The 19,865-nt window shown below is 39.0% G+C and overlaps 1 protein-coding gene across 1 annotated transcript in view; it reads left to right on the top strand.

Annotated features, from left to right (window-relative positions):
* LOC149289489 (epidermal growth factor receptor substrate 15-like 1) overlaps window positions 1–19,865 on the top strand; it is a 92,644-nt gene that overhangs the window by 37,906 nt on the left and 34,873 nt on the right. Inside the window, exons 13-21 of the mRNA XM_089490542.1 lie at window positions 2,043–2,128; window positions 3,100–3,172; window positions 10,830–10,991; window positions 11,234–11,431; window positions 15,373–15,537; window positions 15,662–15,785; window positions 15,845–16,011; window positions 16,710–16,770; window positions 18,569–18,651. Of these exons, the coding sequence (XP_089346668.1) occupies window positions 2,043–2,128; window positions 3,100–3,172; window positions 10,830–10,991; window positions 11,234–11,431; window positions 15,373–15,537; window positions 15,662–15,785; window positions 15,845–16,011; window positions 16,710–16,770; window positions 18,569–18,651 (1,119 nt within the window). The remainder of the gene's footprint in view (window positions 1–2,042; window positions 2,129–3,099; window positions 3,173–10,829; window positions 10,992–11,233; window positions 11,432–15,372; window positions 15,538–15,661; window positions 15,786–15,844; window positions 16,012–16,709; window positions 16,771–18,568; window positions 18,652–19,865) is intronic.

Here is a 19,865-nt window from a genome sequence, read left to right as displayed (position 1 = left end):
AACCATGCAAGTTAATGGAGCCCAGCTTTCTAATCACAGTGTGATTAGAAAAAATAAATTAAAAATAAAATAAAATTAATAATAATTAGAAAAAAATTGTAAAAAACCAGTAAAATGTAAAAATTATTTCCCTCTGATGTCAGGGGAACCTTCAAGTTGAAAAAAAATGTTAAAAATGTTTTAAAAAAGGCAAAAAAAAATTAAAATATATATATTAAAAAATATATTTTTGTGAGCAAGTCCTAAAATTAGCACATTAGCTTAAAACAATTCTCGCATGGAAAGAGTTAAAATACTGGCATATTAAATGCCCATGGGGTGTCTACTTTTAAAAAATGTATGATTTGATGGGGTAAATTGAATTGGCCGGATTCAACAATGTCCCAATTAACACGGGGGGGAAGGATGGCCACACATCTAATTTCCAATTAGAAAAATGCACACATACCAAATGTGGCCTTTTAGTTCCCCCCAAAAATGACAAACCCATGCATGTGGGGTATCACTGTACTCAGGAGATGTTGCTGAAGACATATTAGGGTGTCGTGTGACAGCGGCATATACCAGGAGCTGTAAATTCATACATAAAGTAGGTGTGTGTGTGGGAAAAATACACACACAAAAATACTACTGCAAACTTTGAAAAAATGCTGGTGGTAAAATGTGTGCATGGAAAGAGTTAAAATACCAGCATTTAAAATACCCTATGGTGTCTAGTTTTCGAAAATATATGGTTTTGTTGGGCATACTGAAATGGCCCAGCTCAAAGATGTACCAAATAGGGCATGGGCAGTGGATCCCCAAATGCCAAAGTTCAACATTGAAAATGCGCATGCCCCAAATGTGGCCCTTTTGCCCCCAAACAGCCAGGCAAAATCATTCATGTGACGTATCGCTGTACTCAGGATATGTTGGTAAACACATATTGGGGTGTTTTGTGATAGTGACATATACGAGAACTTTTTAATTCATACCTGAAGTAAAATGTGTGTGACAAAACAAATGCAAAAAAATGACTACCACAACGTTTGACAAAGACTGGTGGTAGATATGGTGCATGGAAAGAGTTAAAATACTAGCATTTGGAATACCCTGGGCTGTCTAGTTTTCAAAAAGATATGACTTGATGGGGTAAATTGCATTGGCCGGCTTCAAAGATACCCGAAATGGCACAGGGGGGGAAGAATTACCAGATTTGGAAAAAATGGCTTTGTAAATAATATGATACAATCAAAACAATGTCATCTAAAGAAAGCCCTTCTTGTCCAAAACAATATCTAATGTGTGTGGGTTCAGTAAACGGGAAAGAAGAAAATTACAGCTAAACACGAGCAGCGCAGAAATGTTAAAACGGCCATTGTCACGAAGGGTACAAAAAGTAAAATCAGCCTTTGTCACGAAGGGGTTAAGTGCTTGTCTTGTTTTGTTACTGCCACCCATCCAATTGAGGACAAATCCACCATCATTTATATTGTGATGGATTGCAGAAATCAAGTCTTACTAGTAGTTTACTGTCACTTATTGCAAAGCATAAGAAATAGGCATTGTGATGAAAATGATCCACAGGACAAAATTATGATGTGAAAGATGTTATTACGTTCGACAAGGTAATGAGATAAGTAATAAGGGACAAAGTAGGTGGTCGATAAAGGAGGATTTTTTTTTAATTCATGATTTTCCAAAACGTGAGAGACCAAAATAAGATGAAGCTCACAATCATACCATAAAAACTGTGGTTTTACAAAAAAAAAATAAACACCCTTATCTGTCATGTCAGTATTGTACCTGAGACAAAAAGCATTTAGAAATGTTGGTAATGTGATATACCTGTATTATTATGCCACAAGTGGTTTTAGGATTTAAATTAGGCACTTGTAATATCTCTATAAACCACCCTAAAACAACACTCATGCATGCACATACCCACTATGTTTGATGCTTAGAAACTATCCCAATGTACAGATCCCATCTTAAACCTGTGTTCCAAAATGGTCCATTCTTAGTTTATTGGTAATTAACCCTCCGTTATGCTCTTCTCTCAGGATAGCTCCAGCTCTGTTGGATCTGGAGAATTTACTGGTGTGAAAGAACTGGATGAAATCAGTCAGGAAATTGCACAGCTGCAGAGGTATTTGGGACATTTTTGTAACCCATTAGGATTGCCTGGGCGTTCCATGAGAACAAATTATTCTGTTCAGCAAAATAGTGAATGTTTTTGTAAAACGTATTACTATTATTGCTATTCTGCAGCACTGTACAACAGGATATACAAGTAGTGAATAACCATAACAATTTTGACTTACAGAAACAAAAGATAAGGAGGGTCCTGATCAAGCGACTTGATGACCTGCCCAAAGATGTACATGTTAACATAATGCTTTGAGCATGTATAGGAGAGTAGAAATATATGCATCACAGTTAATGGAAGATATCACTTCTCTAAATATGGTTAATTGCTACATGTATAAGTACATTGGTTAACCAAAAGCAGTCTCCTGCTCTTTCTCATATATTTTATCAACTGATTTTAATTTCCAAATTCCTTTACCCCCAATCAAAGGTTAGTTTTTCATTGATTGCATGGAAAACCTTGCATGGATTAGCGCACTTGCGTTCTTTTTGTAATACATTAAATACGTTTGCCAATTCTAGCAAAATATAAATTATATATAAGAACAATCAACATTTGTGTGTTATATATGTGCAGTATAAAGCCTTTTTTATATAGTAATGCAATTTTATCTATTAACTATTATTAATTACTACTATTGTATTCTTTTTAAGTATAATCGTACACAAACATAGTAAGAGACTGTCACTTTTTGACCCTATACCCTAAAGTACATATACCCTTGTGTTAAACATTACAGGCTGTGTTTACCTGTGGTTTAAATATATATGGAGCCATTCATGTATATATAAGGGAAAAATATGTATTTTCTTGTGTGTTTCCAATTTGACTAATTAGTATGTAATTTGTTGAGCAGACAACTCTTGTAAATGAATGTGTGATATTAACAGATTTTCCCACTATGTCCTTACCTGCAGTTAAAGCCTGCTAACTGAACTCTCAATAATGTGATTTCCCTTTCCCACTAGGGAGAAATATGCTCTTGAGCAGGACATCCGAGACAAAGAAGACTCCATAAGGCACAAGACTACAGAAGTTCAAGTATGTGCATTTAATATGTGACCAGGTGCTTGTTACAGTGGCCTCCACTAATATTGGCAGCCATAGTAAATATGTCTATTTGTTTAACCTTTAAATCTTTTCTTCAAAAGTACTCTGCTCTAATGGATATCAAACAATTGCAAACACAACACAGGTCTATCCAAAAAAACAAACATTGTTAAAAATGTGTGGAACAATACTTTGTGTTACGTCCCTTTGCCAAAATAACTTCTGATTCTTCTCCTATAATGCTTGTTGAGATTGGAGAATACATGGCAAGGCATTCCACCATGCACAATCTCTCTGGATCTTTCAAATTTCCAGGTCGACTTCAGTGGACTTACATCACTGTGTACGCCAAACCCACTTCTGGTGTTTATTGCCAATAGGCTCTATTTTGGTTTCATCTGACCGTTACTGAACGCTCAACAACCTTTTGCCGCACATCACAGATATATTACTCTCTTACCCATTGTGATGAATGAATTAGGGAACTTGGCTCATATATTACCGAATACTTATACCCCTGTGAAACAGGAAGTTATGTTGAACAGTGTCCTGTTCATAGTCACCCAGGGGTACTAAAAAGTGTAAAATATGAATGGGAATATACTTTAAATATATTTTTCTCATATAAATTCATAGGAGCGTCAATAATTGTGCCACACTTTCAACATGTTTTTAATAAACCAGTGTTGTGTTTGAAATTGTTTTATATCTATAAGAACAGTATTTTTGTGTATTGTTGAAGAAAACATCAAACAGTTAAAGAATAGACAATTTTCACAGCCATCTTTGCTCATATTTACCAAGGGTGCCAATATTAGTGGGCGGTACTGTATATCTGTGTATAAGATAAACTATTACTACTTGATTGATACAGCTTTTATGGTAAGGTGTATTTCCTTTCGCTGCATTTCATACACTCCAGTCAAGGGAATTACTTTGCTTTTTGTATCAATCCATTGCGTATTGCATATATAAATCGGCATTTGTGGGTGACAATGCTCTGCATAATTAATGCCTTGTGTTTAATACACAGAGTAATGTGGTTAGTACAGGTGAATTTTTATTCAAAGTAATTTTTCAATAACAATTCATATACATGTTCTCAAAGGCCCATGAATCCGATAAAGATACAAAAGCTACATACCAAGTCAGAGAAGTTTCTGCCAAAATTGCTATTACTTTCCATAAGTCGGTTCAACTTCATGACCACTCCACTCAATATATTAAATTGGATACTGGCATCCCTACACAAAGTAGGAAGCTTACTTACCGTATATTCCGGCGTATAAGACGACTGGGCGTACAACATACTACACATAACTACACATACTAACATACGCCTGTCCATACATACACATTTATACACTGCCCTCACCACACACCCCTGCCTTTACACACATATTATATATATATATATATATATATATATACATACATGTGTGTGTGCGTGTATATAAATATATATATATATACACAAACACACAAATACCTACACTGCTCTTACACACACCTGACCATACACATACACTGACCATCTCACACTAACACATATACACATACACTGCACTCACACCCCTTTCTCCCCATCTCTTACCTTTCTCATCTTCTTCCATCCAGTCGTGGGAGCGCGAGGTCTGTCATGTCAGACCTCTGCTTTACTGCTCCCTCATCACTACGCGCCGGCAATTGATGCCGAGCGCCGGGACATGACGTTATCCCCACGCTCGGCATCAATAGCCGACGCGTAGTGATTAGGGAGCAGGGAAGCCGAGGTCTGACATGCCAGACCTCGAGCTCCCTAATGTCGGGCTAGTTAGAGGGAGGCCGTGATCTCCCCAACCAGCCCTGCTGATCAGGGCTAGTTGGGGAGATCACGATCTTGCACCTACCTCAGTGCGGCCCTGAAGACCCAGGGGAGGCGGCTTCTCCACTCGCCCCTCCCCTAGAGATTCGTGGCTTCGTGGGAATCTCCGGCTCGGTAAGTACCCGGTACTCGGTTACTACCCGGCGTATAAGACGACCCCCGACTTTTGAGAAGATTTTCTCGGGTTAAAAAGTCGTCTTATACGCCGGAATATACGGTAAGTACAGTTCCTGCTCGTGCTGTGTGGCTCACCAGTTAGTCAGTTCATAGCTTGTGAGCTCGTTTGAGCAGGGCCCTCCTCACCTGTTGTCTCTGTTAGTCAATTTGTTATGTTACATACTACTTATGTTCTGTCTACCCATTGTACAGCGCTACGGAATTTGATGGCGCTATATAAAACAATAAATAATAATAATAGCTCTACAAAGAAGAAATGTATGCAACGCATTGTTGAGTTGAAAGATTTTCTTGAGAGATTAGTCAACTGGAAAATGAATGACCCTCCCCAGCCCCCCGAAACCAAATGCTATTTCTGCATGCCTAGTTAGCACATCTGTCAAAACCTTAAAATAAAAAGTACTTCCTTTATTTAAATATAATTTACATAACACAAAATAACAAAAAAAACCTAACATTTGTCTTTAAAATATGAAAAGTATTCTAAATATGACTGCAGCCGTGTAAATTATAAGCAATTGTCGTGAAAAAAAACAACTATATAAACCTTTTGAATTTACCTGGGTTTGTGCAAATGTTGGTCATTTAATTTGATCTGATCTTCAACTAAGCCACAACAATAGACAGCCACACTCAAAGAATTAAACATTTTTATGTCTTTATCAAACAGACTGTCCAAAAATTTACAGTGCAGGGTGGAAAACATACGTGAGGCCTTGGACTTGATAACTGCCTAACTTCTAGACCCTCTTTTGGCAGCAACAACCTCAAGCAAACATTTCCTGTATTTATGGATCAGACCTACACAAGGTTTTGGAGAAAGTTTGGACAATTTGCTTTTACAAAACTGTTTCAAATCAGCAATATTCTTAAGCTGTCTGGCGTGAATTGCCCTCCACAGCATCTCGATCAAGTAGTAAAGAGGGCTCTGACTGTGCCACCCCAGAAGGCGTACTTTCTTCTGTTGAAAACAGTTTGTTGATTTACTCCTGTGTACTGAGTCACTGACCTTTCATGTCCTCTAACTTATTTTGAGCTTCAAGAGGCAAAGATGGCCTTATATTGTTCTGCAAAGTGGCTTAAGAAAAAAAAAAAAAAGGAAAACCCAGCCACAAACCAAAATGGACCCTTCACCATACTTTACAGTTGGGACGAGCTTTTGATGTTTGTGTGCTGTGCCTTTTTTTTCTTTTTCTCCATACACATCCTTGTGTGTTCTTTCCAAACAGCTCATCTGTCCACAGTAGCGCTGTGCTCTTTAACCCCTTCGAGACAAAGGCTGATTTTACTTTTTGTACCCTTTGTGACAATGGCCTTTTTAACATTTCTGCGCTGCTTGTGTTTAGCTGTAATTTTCTTCTTTCCCGTTTACTGAACCCACACACATTAGATATTGTTTTTTTCAGGACAAGAAGGGCTTTCTTTAGATGACATTGTTTTGATTGTATCATATTATTTACTATTAAAAAAATTATAAAATATGGTGAAAAATTTAGAAAAAAATGACTGTTTCTAACTTTTAGTTGAAAAATCTTTTACTCATCTATAAAAGGTAATGAAAAAACCTGCTAAATAGATTCTACTATTTGTCCTGAGTTTAGAAATACCCAATGTTTTTATGTTTTTTTGCTTTTTTCTACCCATTATGGGGCAATAAGTACAGGTAGCGTTTTGCTATTTCAAAGCCATTTTTTCCAAATCTGGTAATTCTTCCCCCCATGTGCCATTTCGGGTATCTTTGAACCCGGCCAATGCAATTTACCCCATCAAGTCATATATTTTTGAAAACTAGACAGCCCAGGGTATTCCAAATGCTAGTATTTTAACTCTTTCCATGCACCATATCTACCACCAGTCTTTGTCAAACTTTATGGTAGTCATTTTTTTGCATTTGTTTTGTCATACACATTTTACTTCAGGTATGAATTAAAATGTTCAAGTTTATGTCACTATCACAAAACACCCCAATATGTGTTCAGCAACATCTCCTGAGCGCAGCGATACCCCACATGAATGATTTTGCCTGGCTGTTTGGGGGCAAAAGGGCCACATTTGGGGCATGCGCATTTTTCAATTTTGAACTTTGGCATTTGGGGATCCACTGCCCATGCCCTATTTGGTACATCTTTGAGCCGAGCCATTTCAGTGTGCCCAATAAACCCATATATTTTTGAAAACTAGACACCCCAGGGTATTTCAAATGCTAGTATTTTAACTCTTTCCATGCACCATATCTACCACCAGTCTTTGTCAAACTTTGTGGTAGTCATTTTTTTGCATTTGGTTTTCCACACACATTTTAATTCAGGTATGAATTAAAATGTTCTCGTATATGTCACTATCACAAAACACCCCAATATGTGTTCAGCAACATCTCCTGAGTACAGCGATACCTCACATGAATGATTTTGCCTGGCTGTTTTGGGGCAAAAGGGCCACATTTGGGGCATGCGCTTTTTTCAATGTTGAACTTTGGCATTTGGGATCCACTGCCCATGCCCTATTTGGTACATCTTTGAGCCAGGCCATTTCAGTGTGCCCAACAAAACCATATATTTTTCAAAACTAGACACCACAGGGTATTTTAAATGCTGGTATTTTAACTCTTTGCATGCACATATTTTACCACCAGCATTTTTTCAAAGTTTGCAGTAATATTTTTGTGTGTATTTTTCCCACACACACCTACTTTATGTATGAATTTACAGCTCCTGGTATATGCCGCTGTCACACGACACCCCATAATGTGTTCAGCAACATCTCCTGAGTGCAGTGATACCCCACATGCATGGGTGTGTCATTTTTTGGGGGAACTAAAAGGCCACATTTGGTACGTGTGCATTTTTCTAATTGGAAATTAGATGTGTGGCCATCCTTCCCCCCGTGTTAATTGGGACGTTGTTGAACCTGGCCCATTCAATTTACCCCATCAAATCATACATTTTTTAAAAGTAGACACCCCACGGGCATTTAATATGCCAGTATTTTAACTCTTTCCATGCGAGAATTGTTTTAAGCTAATATGCTAATTTTAGGACTTGCTCACAAAAATATATTTTTTATATATATATATATTTTTTTTTTATTATTTTTTTTTAAAAAAAATTTAACATTTTTTTTCAACTTGGAGGTTCCCCTGATAGTGACATCAGTGGGAAATGATTTTTACATTTTACTGTTTTTTACTATTTTTTTTCTAATTATTATTAATTTTATTTTATTTTTTAATTTATTTTTACTAATCACACTGTGATTAGAAAGCTGGGCTCCATTGACTTGCATGGTGAATGCAGTACCTGTATTCAACCTGCAAGTGGAGCCAAAGTTCTCTAGATGGTCTGGACCATCTAGCGAACTTTTAAAATTTGTGGTTCCTGTTACAGGACGGCGGCCATCTTCCTTGATGGCGAAGATTGCCGGCAGCTGCGGCTGTGACCGCTCTCCGGAGCGGTCACAGCCCATCAAAAGGTTAGTGTTTGGTGTCGCTGGATGCCTCCTGATCGAGGCATTCCAGCGACACCATTTAAGTTTAGGAGGCGATCGTCGATCGCCTCCTAAACGCTTTTAAAACGGGCGTCCGCCGCCATACAAAGTATGGCGGATGTTGACGCCCCGTGGAGGGGCCAGAGATGGCCCCTTCGTGCCGATCGCGGCGTTGCTGAATGCCTCGAGGTCAAGGCATTCAGCAACGCTTTTTGGGTGCAGAAAGCGATAGTAGATCGCTTTCTGCACCCGTTTAAAGACGTGCCGGTCCTGGCACGTCAATTGTCGTAAAGCACATGCTTTTCCGTGCCGTGCCAGGACCGGCAATTGTCATTAAGGGGTTAAGACATTTTTTGGACAGCTGTGGCTTTCTTGCATGGTGTCCTCCCGTGATATATTATAGTGGATTTGTCACCAGAGATGTTAGCATATTCCAGAAATGTATGCAAGTCTTCAACTGTCTCCCAGGATTCTTCTTAACTTCATGGAGCATTCTGCACTGTACTTTTGCAGTTATTTTTGCGAGAAGCCAACTCCTAGGCAGAGTAGGAAGAGTGCTAAATACCGTATTTGCTCGATTATAAGACGAGGTTTTTTTCAGAGCAAATGCTCTGAAAAATACCCCTCGTCTTCTAATCGGGGTCGTCTTCTAATCAGACCTCAAATAGAGTCTGATTAGGAGACTAAGATCCAGATCCCCCGCACCGCTGCAGGGGACCTGGATCCTCCTGTCTTCCCCCCCCCCCCCCCATCATACACACACTTACCGGTGCTTCCTGCTGTATTGCCGGGGCAGCGGGTTGACGTCTACGCGATCCGCGTAGACAACGTCCGCTGCAGCCGGAAGGAGGTGTGGCTAGCAGCGGGGGTTGTCTGCGTCCGTCGCGCAAACCTTCCCCGACTGTCAGAGATCAGAGTTCCCCGCACCGGTGCGGGGAACTCTGATCTCTGACAGCCGGGGAAAGTATACGCGACGGACGGATACAAACCCCCGCTGCCAACTCCACCTCCTTCCGGCTGCAGCAGAAGGCGACGTCAACCCGCTGCCCCGGCTGGAAGCACCGGTAAGAGAGGGCTGAGAGGGGAGGGGAGGGGAGAGTGTGTGTGTGTGTGTGTGTGTGTTAGTTAAATGGGGGTATAGGGTGTGTGTGTGTGTGTGTGTGTTAAATGGGGGCATAGGGCATTTCTGGAGTGGCGTTAAGGGGGCATTTAATAGAGCACTCTGCCTCCTGAAATGCCTTATACCTCCCTATATGCCACTCTGCCCCATAATATGCATTTTAACCCCCTAAATGCCAGAATGGGATATAGGGGTATAAGGCATTTCTGGAGGCAGAGTGGCATATAGGGGTATAAGGCATTTCTGGAGGCAGAGTGGCACATAGGGGGTCAAAAGGCATACCATGGGGCACAGTGGCATATAGAGGGTTAAAAGGCATATCATGGGCCACAGTGCCATATTGGAGTGGCAAGCCTGGGGGCAGATGTGCGTAACTGGGGGACAGGTTGGAAAATACAAGAAATAAAAACAAAAAAAATATTTTTCTCAATCATAGCTTTTATTAAAAAAAATAGTTTACATGAATTAACATTTACTGGTAAAACTTTTTTCCTTTAGGGTCGTCTTATATTCAGGCTTTTTCTTTTTTTCCTAAGTTAATATTCAGATTTTGGGGGGTCGTCTTATAATCAGGGTCGTCTTATAATCGAGCAAATACGGTACTTTCCATTTATAGACAGAACTAGAAAGGCGGCATACTGAGAGCTTTAAACATGCAATAATGCTATAGTATCATGATACAGATGGAAAACTCAACATTTCATTTTATCGCATCTCACACTTTTGCTGTACTCCACCCAGGTACATTTGACTGGACTTTGTGTGCACGGTTTTATATGTCTTATAGCTCAGTTTGTTGGCCTCTTAAAGTATTTCTTGCTTTAATAATAATAATAATAATAATAATATCACTTACTTGGTACTTCTAGTGATTCATGCATACTTTCCAAGAGTCTGATGGTGCAGTGATGGTACCATCCTTGCGCAAGATTGACGTGTTTGGAGTTTTGTTTTTTTTTTTAGAACCCTTTTACTTGTGACTAATATGGATTCTCTCTTTTCAGGAACTACAAAATGACCTAGACCGAGAGGCCTCTACACTTCAAGAATTGGAAGCCCAGAAGCAAGATGCCCAAGACCGTTTGGATGAAATGGACCAGCAGAAAGCAAAGCTAAAGGATATGTTAACTGATGTAAGGCAGAAATGTCAGGAGGAGGGGCAAATGGTGAGTGTGAAAATCATCCTGCTCCTGATATTTTCACCTGTAGACCAAACATGGCCAATTTGTTGTCATCTTATTTTATGTGTAGCAAATACAACCATAAGATTCGAGAACTTGACGGAAAGCAACAAGGATACATCGGTGTCTGGATGCACGCATCTTCTTGTAGACAACAGGCTAAACAAAAAGCGGTTACTTCCTTAGCAGAGGATGTAATTCCCCAATGTCCTCTTTCTCTTTTGCAGATCTCCTCACTGAAAATACAGATTCAGTCTCAGGAGTCAGATGTCCAAGCGCAGGAGGAGGAACTGAACCGAGCCAAATCAGAGCTCAACAGACTGCAGCAAGAGGAGAATCAGCTGGAACAGAGCATCCAGGCGGGCAGAGTTCAGCTGGAAACCATTTTAAAATCATTGAAATCCACCCAGGAAGAAATTAACCAGGTGCAAATAAAGCGAGAGATTGATACCAAATAATATATACATATATATATATATATAATGTGTATGTGTGTGTGTATATACAAGTATTCCTACACCGCATTAATGCATACCAAGATTTAAAGAGAAATACCATGCACTCTCAAGATTTAAATTAAGTAATTGTTATATTTATTCTGCCAGCATTTCTGCCATGCAAGGGAGAACTGCAAATAAACATAAAAAAAAAATAGTTTTAGGAAGAGTTAATTATAATCCAGAAATGGACAATATTACGCCATGTCTCACAAAGTGGAAGCAATATATGGCTGCACAAAAGAGGCAACGACAAAAGGAGGGGTAGATGCATTAACGATCTTCTAGAAAACAAGAGAAGCTATAGCCATCATTAAAGCCATCAGGAAATGGAAACATTCTTTCTGTTCCTTCGTTAGTAGAAATATCTCTCTGCTTAGTCCCCTGTTATAAGAACGGACATACTCTATATACGTTAGCCCATATTATGTTTTTTTCCGTGTAATGTCTTTTGGTTTGGTAGTACTTCCGCTTGGTAGGGCATGGTGCGATATTGTTCTTTTCTGGAATATAATTAAATTTTCCTAAAACTACATTGATCTTTTAACCCCTTCAGGACCGGGATTTTGATACTAATGTGTCGCTAAAGGACCGGAGCCGTTTTTGTGTTTTTGCCATGTCTTTCTTCAACTGTAATTTCTCTCTTATCAATTGGTGCACCCACACAAATCATATATTGTTTTTTTCAGCACAAGTAGGGCTTTCATTTGAAACCATATTAAGCTGGGTAGTACATTGTTTTGTTTGAAATAAACTGGAAAAAGTGGGGAAAAAATGAAAAAAACGCATTTTTTTACAGTTTTGTATACATACAAATTGTACACACATTGAACCAATGGGAAAAAATTATCCCAAATATATTCATTAAGTTGTCCTGATTTGGAAACCACCCAACATGGCCAGGATTTTTATCTATTTTGACCAGTATAGGGCAAATATTGCAAGGCATGCATCACGTTTTTGAAATGTAATTTTTTCAAATTTGGCATGGTAGTCTAATAACTGCAATAGTTGTCACAGATAGTTATTATCCCCCCAAAATTATATGTTTATGAAAAGTAGATAAGTCAAGGTGTACAACTAGGGTCATTTTGACACTTTTCAAACAGGGATTTTATCGCCAATTGCTGCCAAATTTTGAGGTATTTTTATATTTTTTTGGTTTTTTTGCATATGTTGCTTTAGATTTCATATTATATTTTGTATAGAATATGTGCAACTGCAGAAAAAAACACCAAATTGTGTTCACCAACATCCCCCGGTTCCAACAAGGCCTCACATGCATGGTTCATGCATTTTTTGAGGAAGCTATGAGGGCAAAACTGGAACATGCGCATTTTCGTTTTCACATTTGGAATTTTCAGAAATTGGTTTCCTGGGCCCATATCCCATTTGGGACATTTTGGAAGCCCCCCACTGTAAATTACCCCATAAAAGTATATATTTATGAACAGTAGACAAGTCAAGGTGTTCAACTAGGGTAGTTTTGACAGTTTTCAGCTAGCCATTTCTTCACTTACGTCTGCCAAACTTCACAGGGAAATTATTTTATTGCGTTTTTAACGCATACATTTCAACGTTACACTGAATTTCTTGCACACCATAAGTGCAACAGTGGAAGAAAACACCACATTTTGTTCACCAAGATCCCCTGATTCCAACAAGACCATGGTTCAAGCACTTTTTGAGGAAGCTATCAGGGCAAAACTGGAACATGTGCATTTACATTTTTTTAAATATTTTTTTTCATCAGATTACTTGTAAGTGACAGGTTTAGGCCGCTGACATCAATCAGGGAGACCGATCAATAATCAGCGACTTAAAATGTCACCGACAAGTGATCAGGTAATAATTATGATTATTTCATTTATTAATAATTTGTGTTTTTTCATTATTACCCTAGATGACCCCTCTCTCTTTGTAGAGCAGGGTCATCCGTGGGCTGCCATAATGATCCGATCACTCCTATTGGCCAGGAGCGATCTGATCAGCCCAGCCCAGCATTTGACCTGGAAGCACCCTGGACTTTCAGGTCAGTGCTGTTATTTTTTTATTATTATTATTATTATTATTTTATTAATTTTTTTAATTTATTTTTTTAATTAAATTTTTTTACATTTTTTTTTAACTCTTTCAATGCTGATGCTCCATTGAAGCACAGCATTGACTGATATTTAGTCCCCACAAGCTTGTGGGGACTAATATTAACCCCTGCAGTGCTGCGATGGGGGTCATACACAATCGCAGCATTGAAGGGGTTAATTGAGGAAGCGGTGGGGTAGGGGTTAACTGAGGAAGGGTGGGGGGGTCTGGTCTCCACATGAGACCAAAGAACCCTGTCTCCCTGTCCCTGAAGCTGCCTCTGGCAGCTGGGACACAATCTCCAATAGACTGGAGATTGTAGGGGAGGAGTCTCTCTGATCAGTCCTACAGGACTGATCAGAGGACTTCTGGGGGGTCGTTTTTGCTGTTGCTGGTCTGCCTGGGCTTCCAGGCAGACCACCAGCAGCAGAGCCCCCTACAAAACGGGAATTAACCCCTTCAATGCCGCGATCGCGGCATTGAAGGGGTTAACGCTGCACTGACGCTCTCATGGAGCGATCAGGCAGCAGGGGGGTGTTGGATCAGGTCCCCACACTTGTGTGGTGACCCATTCAACACCCCCCTCCCCTTCCCTGAAGCTGCCTGTGGCAGCTGAAACCGCGATTGCAGCGCCCCCACGATCACCGCGATTGTGGTGATGTGGGGGCGTTTTTTGGAGGAGACGTACCTGGTACGTCCCGGTCTACCAGTGACTGTTAACCAGGAAGTACCAGGTACGTCCCGGTACTGAAGGGGTTAATTTTTATTTGCAGTTGTCCCTTGCCTAAGTGACCGGTTTCCCAACAATGTTCTCATACACGTTAACGAATTCAGAATCCTCACGCATATCCTCCTCTTTCATATTGAGGGTTCCGAGGCTGTTTCCTTATAAATGGATATTTGAGATTGGGGTTTTGGAATAAATCTTACATATTAAGAATTTTCAACACAGGCTAGAATGTAAGAGATTGAACATTAAACATATTGCATTGTAGAAGGTAGTTTTTTTCACACTGTTTCGAACTGGTAAAAATTAAGTGAAGCTGTTTATGAATGGTAAGGAATTCACTGTATTTATTGCTTGGCACAAAATGAGTCACCATGGTAAATATCAATTGAATTATACGTTTATAGAAGAGTATTGAGTGGATAATAGATTTGTAGAAACTAGTTAAATTGGACTATAACATATAAATGATGCGTTTACTAACTGGAATTACATCTTATGAGTTACCATGGAAACATATATATCAATTTATTTCTGGAAATGGTATTGCTCTGAGATGTCTTTCTATTATTTTTAATTGATTGTGTATGAATATACATCCAGACTGTATAAATAGAAGGTAGGTCCATTTCTACAAATGGCTGTAAGATTTTTTTTTCCTCTGACAAATGCATTGCAGGGCAAAACATTGGAACAAAAAATATCATTCATTTAAATCGTGAGTCCCTTTAAGTCATGTTGCATGATTGAATGGGAATCAGGGTAAATCCATTTAGCTGTCTGCACCTCCCTTTAAGGTTTACCTTCCCGGTTTAAGCAGTAATGTGCACCCAGCGACAGTTATAACCTTTAAAGCATATGAGCGCTAAGCGTCCCCTTAGCGTCTACAGAATCCTATATATGAACTTGCCTACTGCCAGTCAATCTGTGATTGCTCAGTAAGAGTTCCAGGGTTGGTGGTGGTTAAAGTCTAATGATACCCCATGTGCTTACTTGCATAAAGTGCGCCTATTGAATTCACAATATCTCTATATTCCCTTTTTTATTCTTCCCCGCTCAGGCCCGAAGCAAACTGTCACAGCTGCAAGAAAGTCAGCAGGAAATGAACAAATGCATAGAGCAATACAACAGCACACTAAACGGAGACCATGGGAACAGCCTCAATAGTTTTTCCGAGGTTGAGGCCTTTCCTGCAAGAGAGAGGATGGATCCTTCCAAAAAAACGGTGAGAAGCAAGACTTGGTATTTTGCAAGAATGCTTGCGTGATCGTCCAAATAATCATGTCCGTTTCTGAAATAGATACAATCTGTACATATTATGTAAATGAGACCTACTTTTGTTTGTTTAGGATGATCCTTTCAAGAACAAAACTCTTTTCAGTAACAACAGTCAGGAACCGTACTCTGACCCATTCCAGACTGAAGACCCCTTTACATCTGATCCTTTCAAAGGAGCTGACCCTTTTAAAAGCAGTAAGTCGATGCAAGTGATGTCATTATGTCTGCCAGATGAACTGTTAAGATTTTACAAGCAGATTTTTGCTCCGTAGATCCTTTTGGAGATGACCCTTTTAAAGAAAATGATCCCTTTCACGCACACACATCAGATGACCCATTTCAGAAGCCTTCAAAAAGTGACCCTTTTTCCTCTGATCCCTTCACTAAAAACAATGTCCACTCAATGACCCTACCTCTAAAGGTGAGATATATATTGGTGACTAATAGTGTGTGGTGTGTGTTCTTGAAATACAGCTACTGTTCATGTTTCTACGGTACTAGAGTCACTGGCTATGTTGTAAAATATTCTGTTTTAGTCATGTCAGTGTTATAGAAATGATGACTGTTAAGAAGGGAAGAAGGGACTTGCCACCTAGAAAGAAGCTAAATTAATAAGATGAACTTTTACTCTGCTGATTCAGGGCACACCTCTACCATAAAGCTCAGCCTCTTTTACAGAGCCAGACAAATCTCAAGTGCAAGGTTTAATGTATCCTAAAGATACACTGCTGGTGCCTTTTGGTATCTTATATTCATCTTCCTCTTTCTTGGAGCTACTAATGCCTGTCGCTGCATGAGTGTCTTACATACGCCATTGATCTGTATTTTCCCAATATTGCTCTAATTTCTTCTATTACTTTATATGTGAAGCTCTGAAACCAGTTTACCCTATTGATTCTCTGTCTCCCCCAGTCCAATATTTATCACCAAAAGCATTATTTGGTTATTTAACTAGTTGGCATTGTTGATTAGTTATTAGATATCTAAAAAAATACAATACAGCAATTGTTATTTAACACTGATAACTAAACATTTAAGGCTGACCATGACCAAATTAGATTGAACAATCGGGACCCTCTTGTAGAACACACATTTTATTTTCATTTTTTTTCTCATCAGTCTGATCCCTTTGAGAGCAGCGATCCTTTTTCCTCTTCCACGTTGCCTAGAAAAGAGCCAGGTGAGTAAAGAAAATGTCTCTTGTAACTTAACTGTTTACACTACATTGGTCTGTGCCAACCATGTTTAGCCTTTGTAGTATCCCCTCCATTGTGCCACACGTCCTGAGCTGATACTTTGGGATATGATATGGTGCTTAGCAGAAAGGATGTGAGAAAAGGAGTCGCTGTTTGATGTGACTCCTGGGAGGCAACTGGGGTTGCTGCCCTGGGTCAGACCTAGCGCAGTGGCTTGTATTATGATACAGCTATACTGCAGTGTACCTGCTCGGTGATTGTGTCTCATTATTGAATAATTACATACTTGCGCATTGCCAAAATCTCACTTTCATATCTGCCACTCTAAGTGAGTGAAAAGTAGAAACAGAAGACCGGCTTCTCAAACGATATTTTCTCTGTTATCTTAAATCAGGCTCTTAACGCAAGTCTGGTTGATAAAAGAATGCATACAGAATATTGAATTATATTGTGTCTTGGTGAACACTATTCATTGTTCATCATCAAAATCTTGATACTTTGGTAAAAACAATGTAGAAATAGATTTTAAAAAATTTACACCCAATTTAACACTTGTAACTAAATGCAACATGCAACCAGTGTTCCCTCTAAGCTGTGCGCTTGTGCGCGCGCACATAGCTTTTTAAGAGAGCGCACATGTCCAAAAATTGTGCGCACAACAGTTTTTCCCCCAAAAAAGAAAAAAATAATAATTTTTTTGAAACTTTGTGCGCAGAAAATCTTTGCTCTGTGAAAATTTTTGCACAAGAGAAATTTTCTGCGCACACCAACTAAGAAAATTTAGATGGAACATTGCATGCAACATTCATTAATTAATTAGTAGCTACTTGGGACATCTTTGAAGCTGGCCAATTCAATTAAGATACAAAAACAATTTTAGACAAAATACAGTATGCCTAATTCCCGTGTGTTAAGAAATGAATAAAAAGTGATAAAATTGTGCTATACTTCCCTAATGACCGCGGCAGCCCAAAAGGCACTCTTCCTCAGGGTCCAAATATACACATAAGCAAATGGTTGGGGCGCAGGTACATGTAAGGGAAGAAAATAAATATATAGTGTAAAAAGTATAAATATTGAAAAAATAAGTAGTGATGTGGTTGCACTCACAAACGGATAAGATGCTTCAGGCCCTTCAAAATGTGTTGAAAAATATCTTTAATGAGTCTTCATACAGAATCTAAAAAATAAAACTGAACATGGTGCATGTGGCTAATAGAAATGCACTCACGTTTCATCCATGCACTAGGTGCATATAAAAGCGATGTGTTAAAGTCCGCCAAAAAACTCAATCAAAGGGGTGTCCCGTGTGATCCTTCTGACGCGTTTCGCCGTATAGGCTTCCTCAAGAGAAAAGGTTTTGGTCGGTATTCGTTCGTGTTCGGTATCGCTGTTCTTTTTATATCCCTCGTATATTTGTATCGTCGCATACTCTGACGTCTCCAATGCGGTCACCCTCGGACGTCTTCGGATATCTCCGGCTGTCTCCGTGCGTTTGTTTTTGGTCTTTAGTCCATAAAGTTTTGGCTCAGAGCGTCAGACGACCTGACCAAAAACAAACGCTTTTAGCAGCCAACAGTTGCACAAAAATGAAAGAATGTGGGGTGCAGGTAAGTAATTTTATTATTTTAACAGGTTACTTACAAAGTACTTTAATAAGCATTTTTTTGTTGATGAGGCAGCATAGTGCTCTGGAACCCATCCCTTGGTAATGTGGTAGTTGGAGTGACCTTACACTGGCGTGACTTAAAAAGTTAACAGATTTTGCTGTTCTCTTTTCAGATCTGTTTGGTACTTTAGACCCATTTGGGAGCAGTGCATTCAGCAGCAATGAAAGTTTTGCAGACTTCAGCCACATGTCTAAGGTAATTACAAGTAATGCTGTGTTGGTTTTATTTTCTACTGTTTGATTTCTTCATAGGCACGCATGAAACAACATAAAAAGCCTTACAGAATCTTTACTAGGGCTGCTTGTAATGTTGCACTGTCCCCGAAAGGGGTCAGGGTAAACATGTGGTGCACCTACTTATACCTCATAACAAAACTAGCAGCTCTCTAGTATCCAAACCACCACTTCAAAGCCACAAGTGTAAGGTGAAATAAACAAGCCACATAGATTTTCATTTAACCTTTTTGTTCCCCATTTAACCTTTGGATCCTACTTTGTGTTCACAAAGATTTTAGCGTTTACAAAGTAAAAAAAAAATAGGTTTCTATGATCATCTTGTTCCATTCAGCCTTTTTAATGTTTTTTAAGAAACATTAAAGATAAAAATTAATTTTATATTGCCTGTTGAAAGAATAGTGTATGTTCAATTTGTTCATGTCAAACAAATTTGTACATAACTGTCACAGGGGCTTTCTTCATTTAGGGGGTAGGCTCCTATTGTCTATTTTGAGGTAATGGGTTCTATACGTTAACAGGAGAGTTGTAATGAGTGTTTGAAGAAAAATTGTGGTATCAGCTCCCTTGCTTCACAATTCATTATGAAGCTGGCAATTTTCTCCATTAAGAAGGTCCAAGCTGGCCATATGTAGTGTAAAAGGTGAAGACATTTTTATGCAGTGTATCACTGATTGAACTATTCATTATGCTGGGCAAATCAAGCATTTCCTGTAGGAGAAGCTGCTGGACCTTTATAGTGTAAGGTGAAGTCTTCGGTGAATAGACCCCTATGCCATTTTAGCTGTATATATACACTATATGGACAAAAGTATTGGGACACTTGACTATTACACCAACAGGGACATTTATGACTAAATACAAAGACATGGGCTCTGTGCAGACCAGTCAAGTTATTCCATGCTTTATGGACCTTGCTTTGTGCACTGGGACGCAGTCATGCTGAAATGGAAAAAGGCTTTCTCTAAACTGTATTTAGCACAGCATTATCCAAAATACCGTATTTGCTCGATTTTAAGACGACCCCCCAAAATCTAAATATTAATTTAGGAAAAAAAACAAAAAGCCTGAATATAAGACGACCCTATAGGAAAAAAAGTTTTACCAGTAAATATTAATTCATGTAAACAATATTTTCATATTTAATAAAAGCTATGATTGAGAAAAATATATATA

This window comes from Sceloporus occidentalis, unplaced genomic scaffold (assembly GCF_023333645.1).
Source record: "Sceloporus occidentalis isolate IW3139 unplaced genomic scaffold, rSceOcc1.0.p SCAF_45, whole genome shotgun sequence".
Lineage (NCBI taxonomy): Eukaryota > Metazoa > Chordata > Lepidosauria > Squamata > Phrynosomatidae > Sceloporus > Sceloporus occidentalis.
This window is presented reverse-complemented; position numbering and strand designations above follow the sequence as displayed.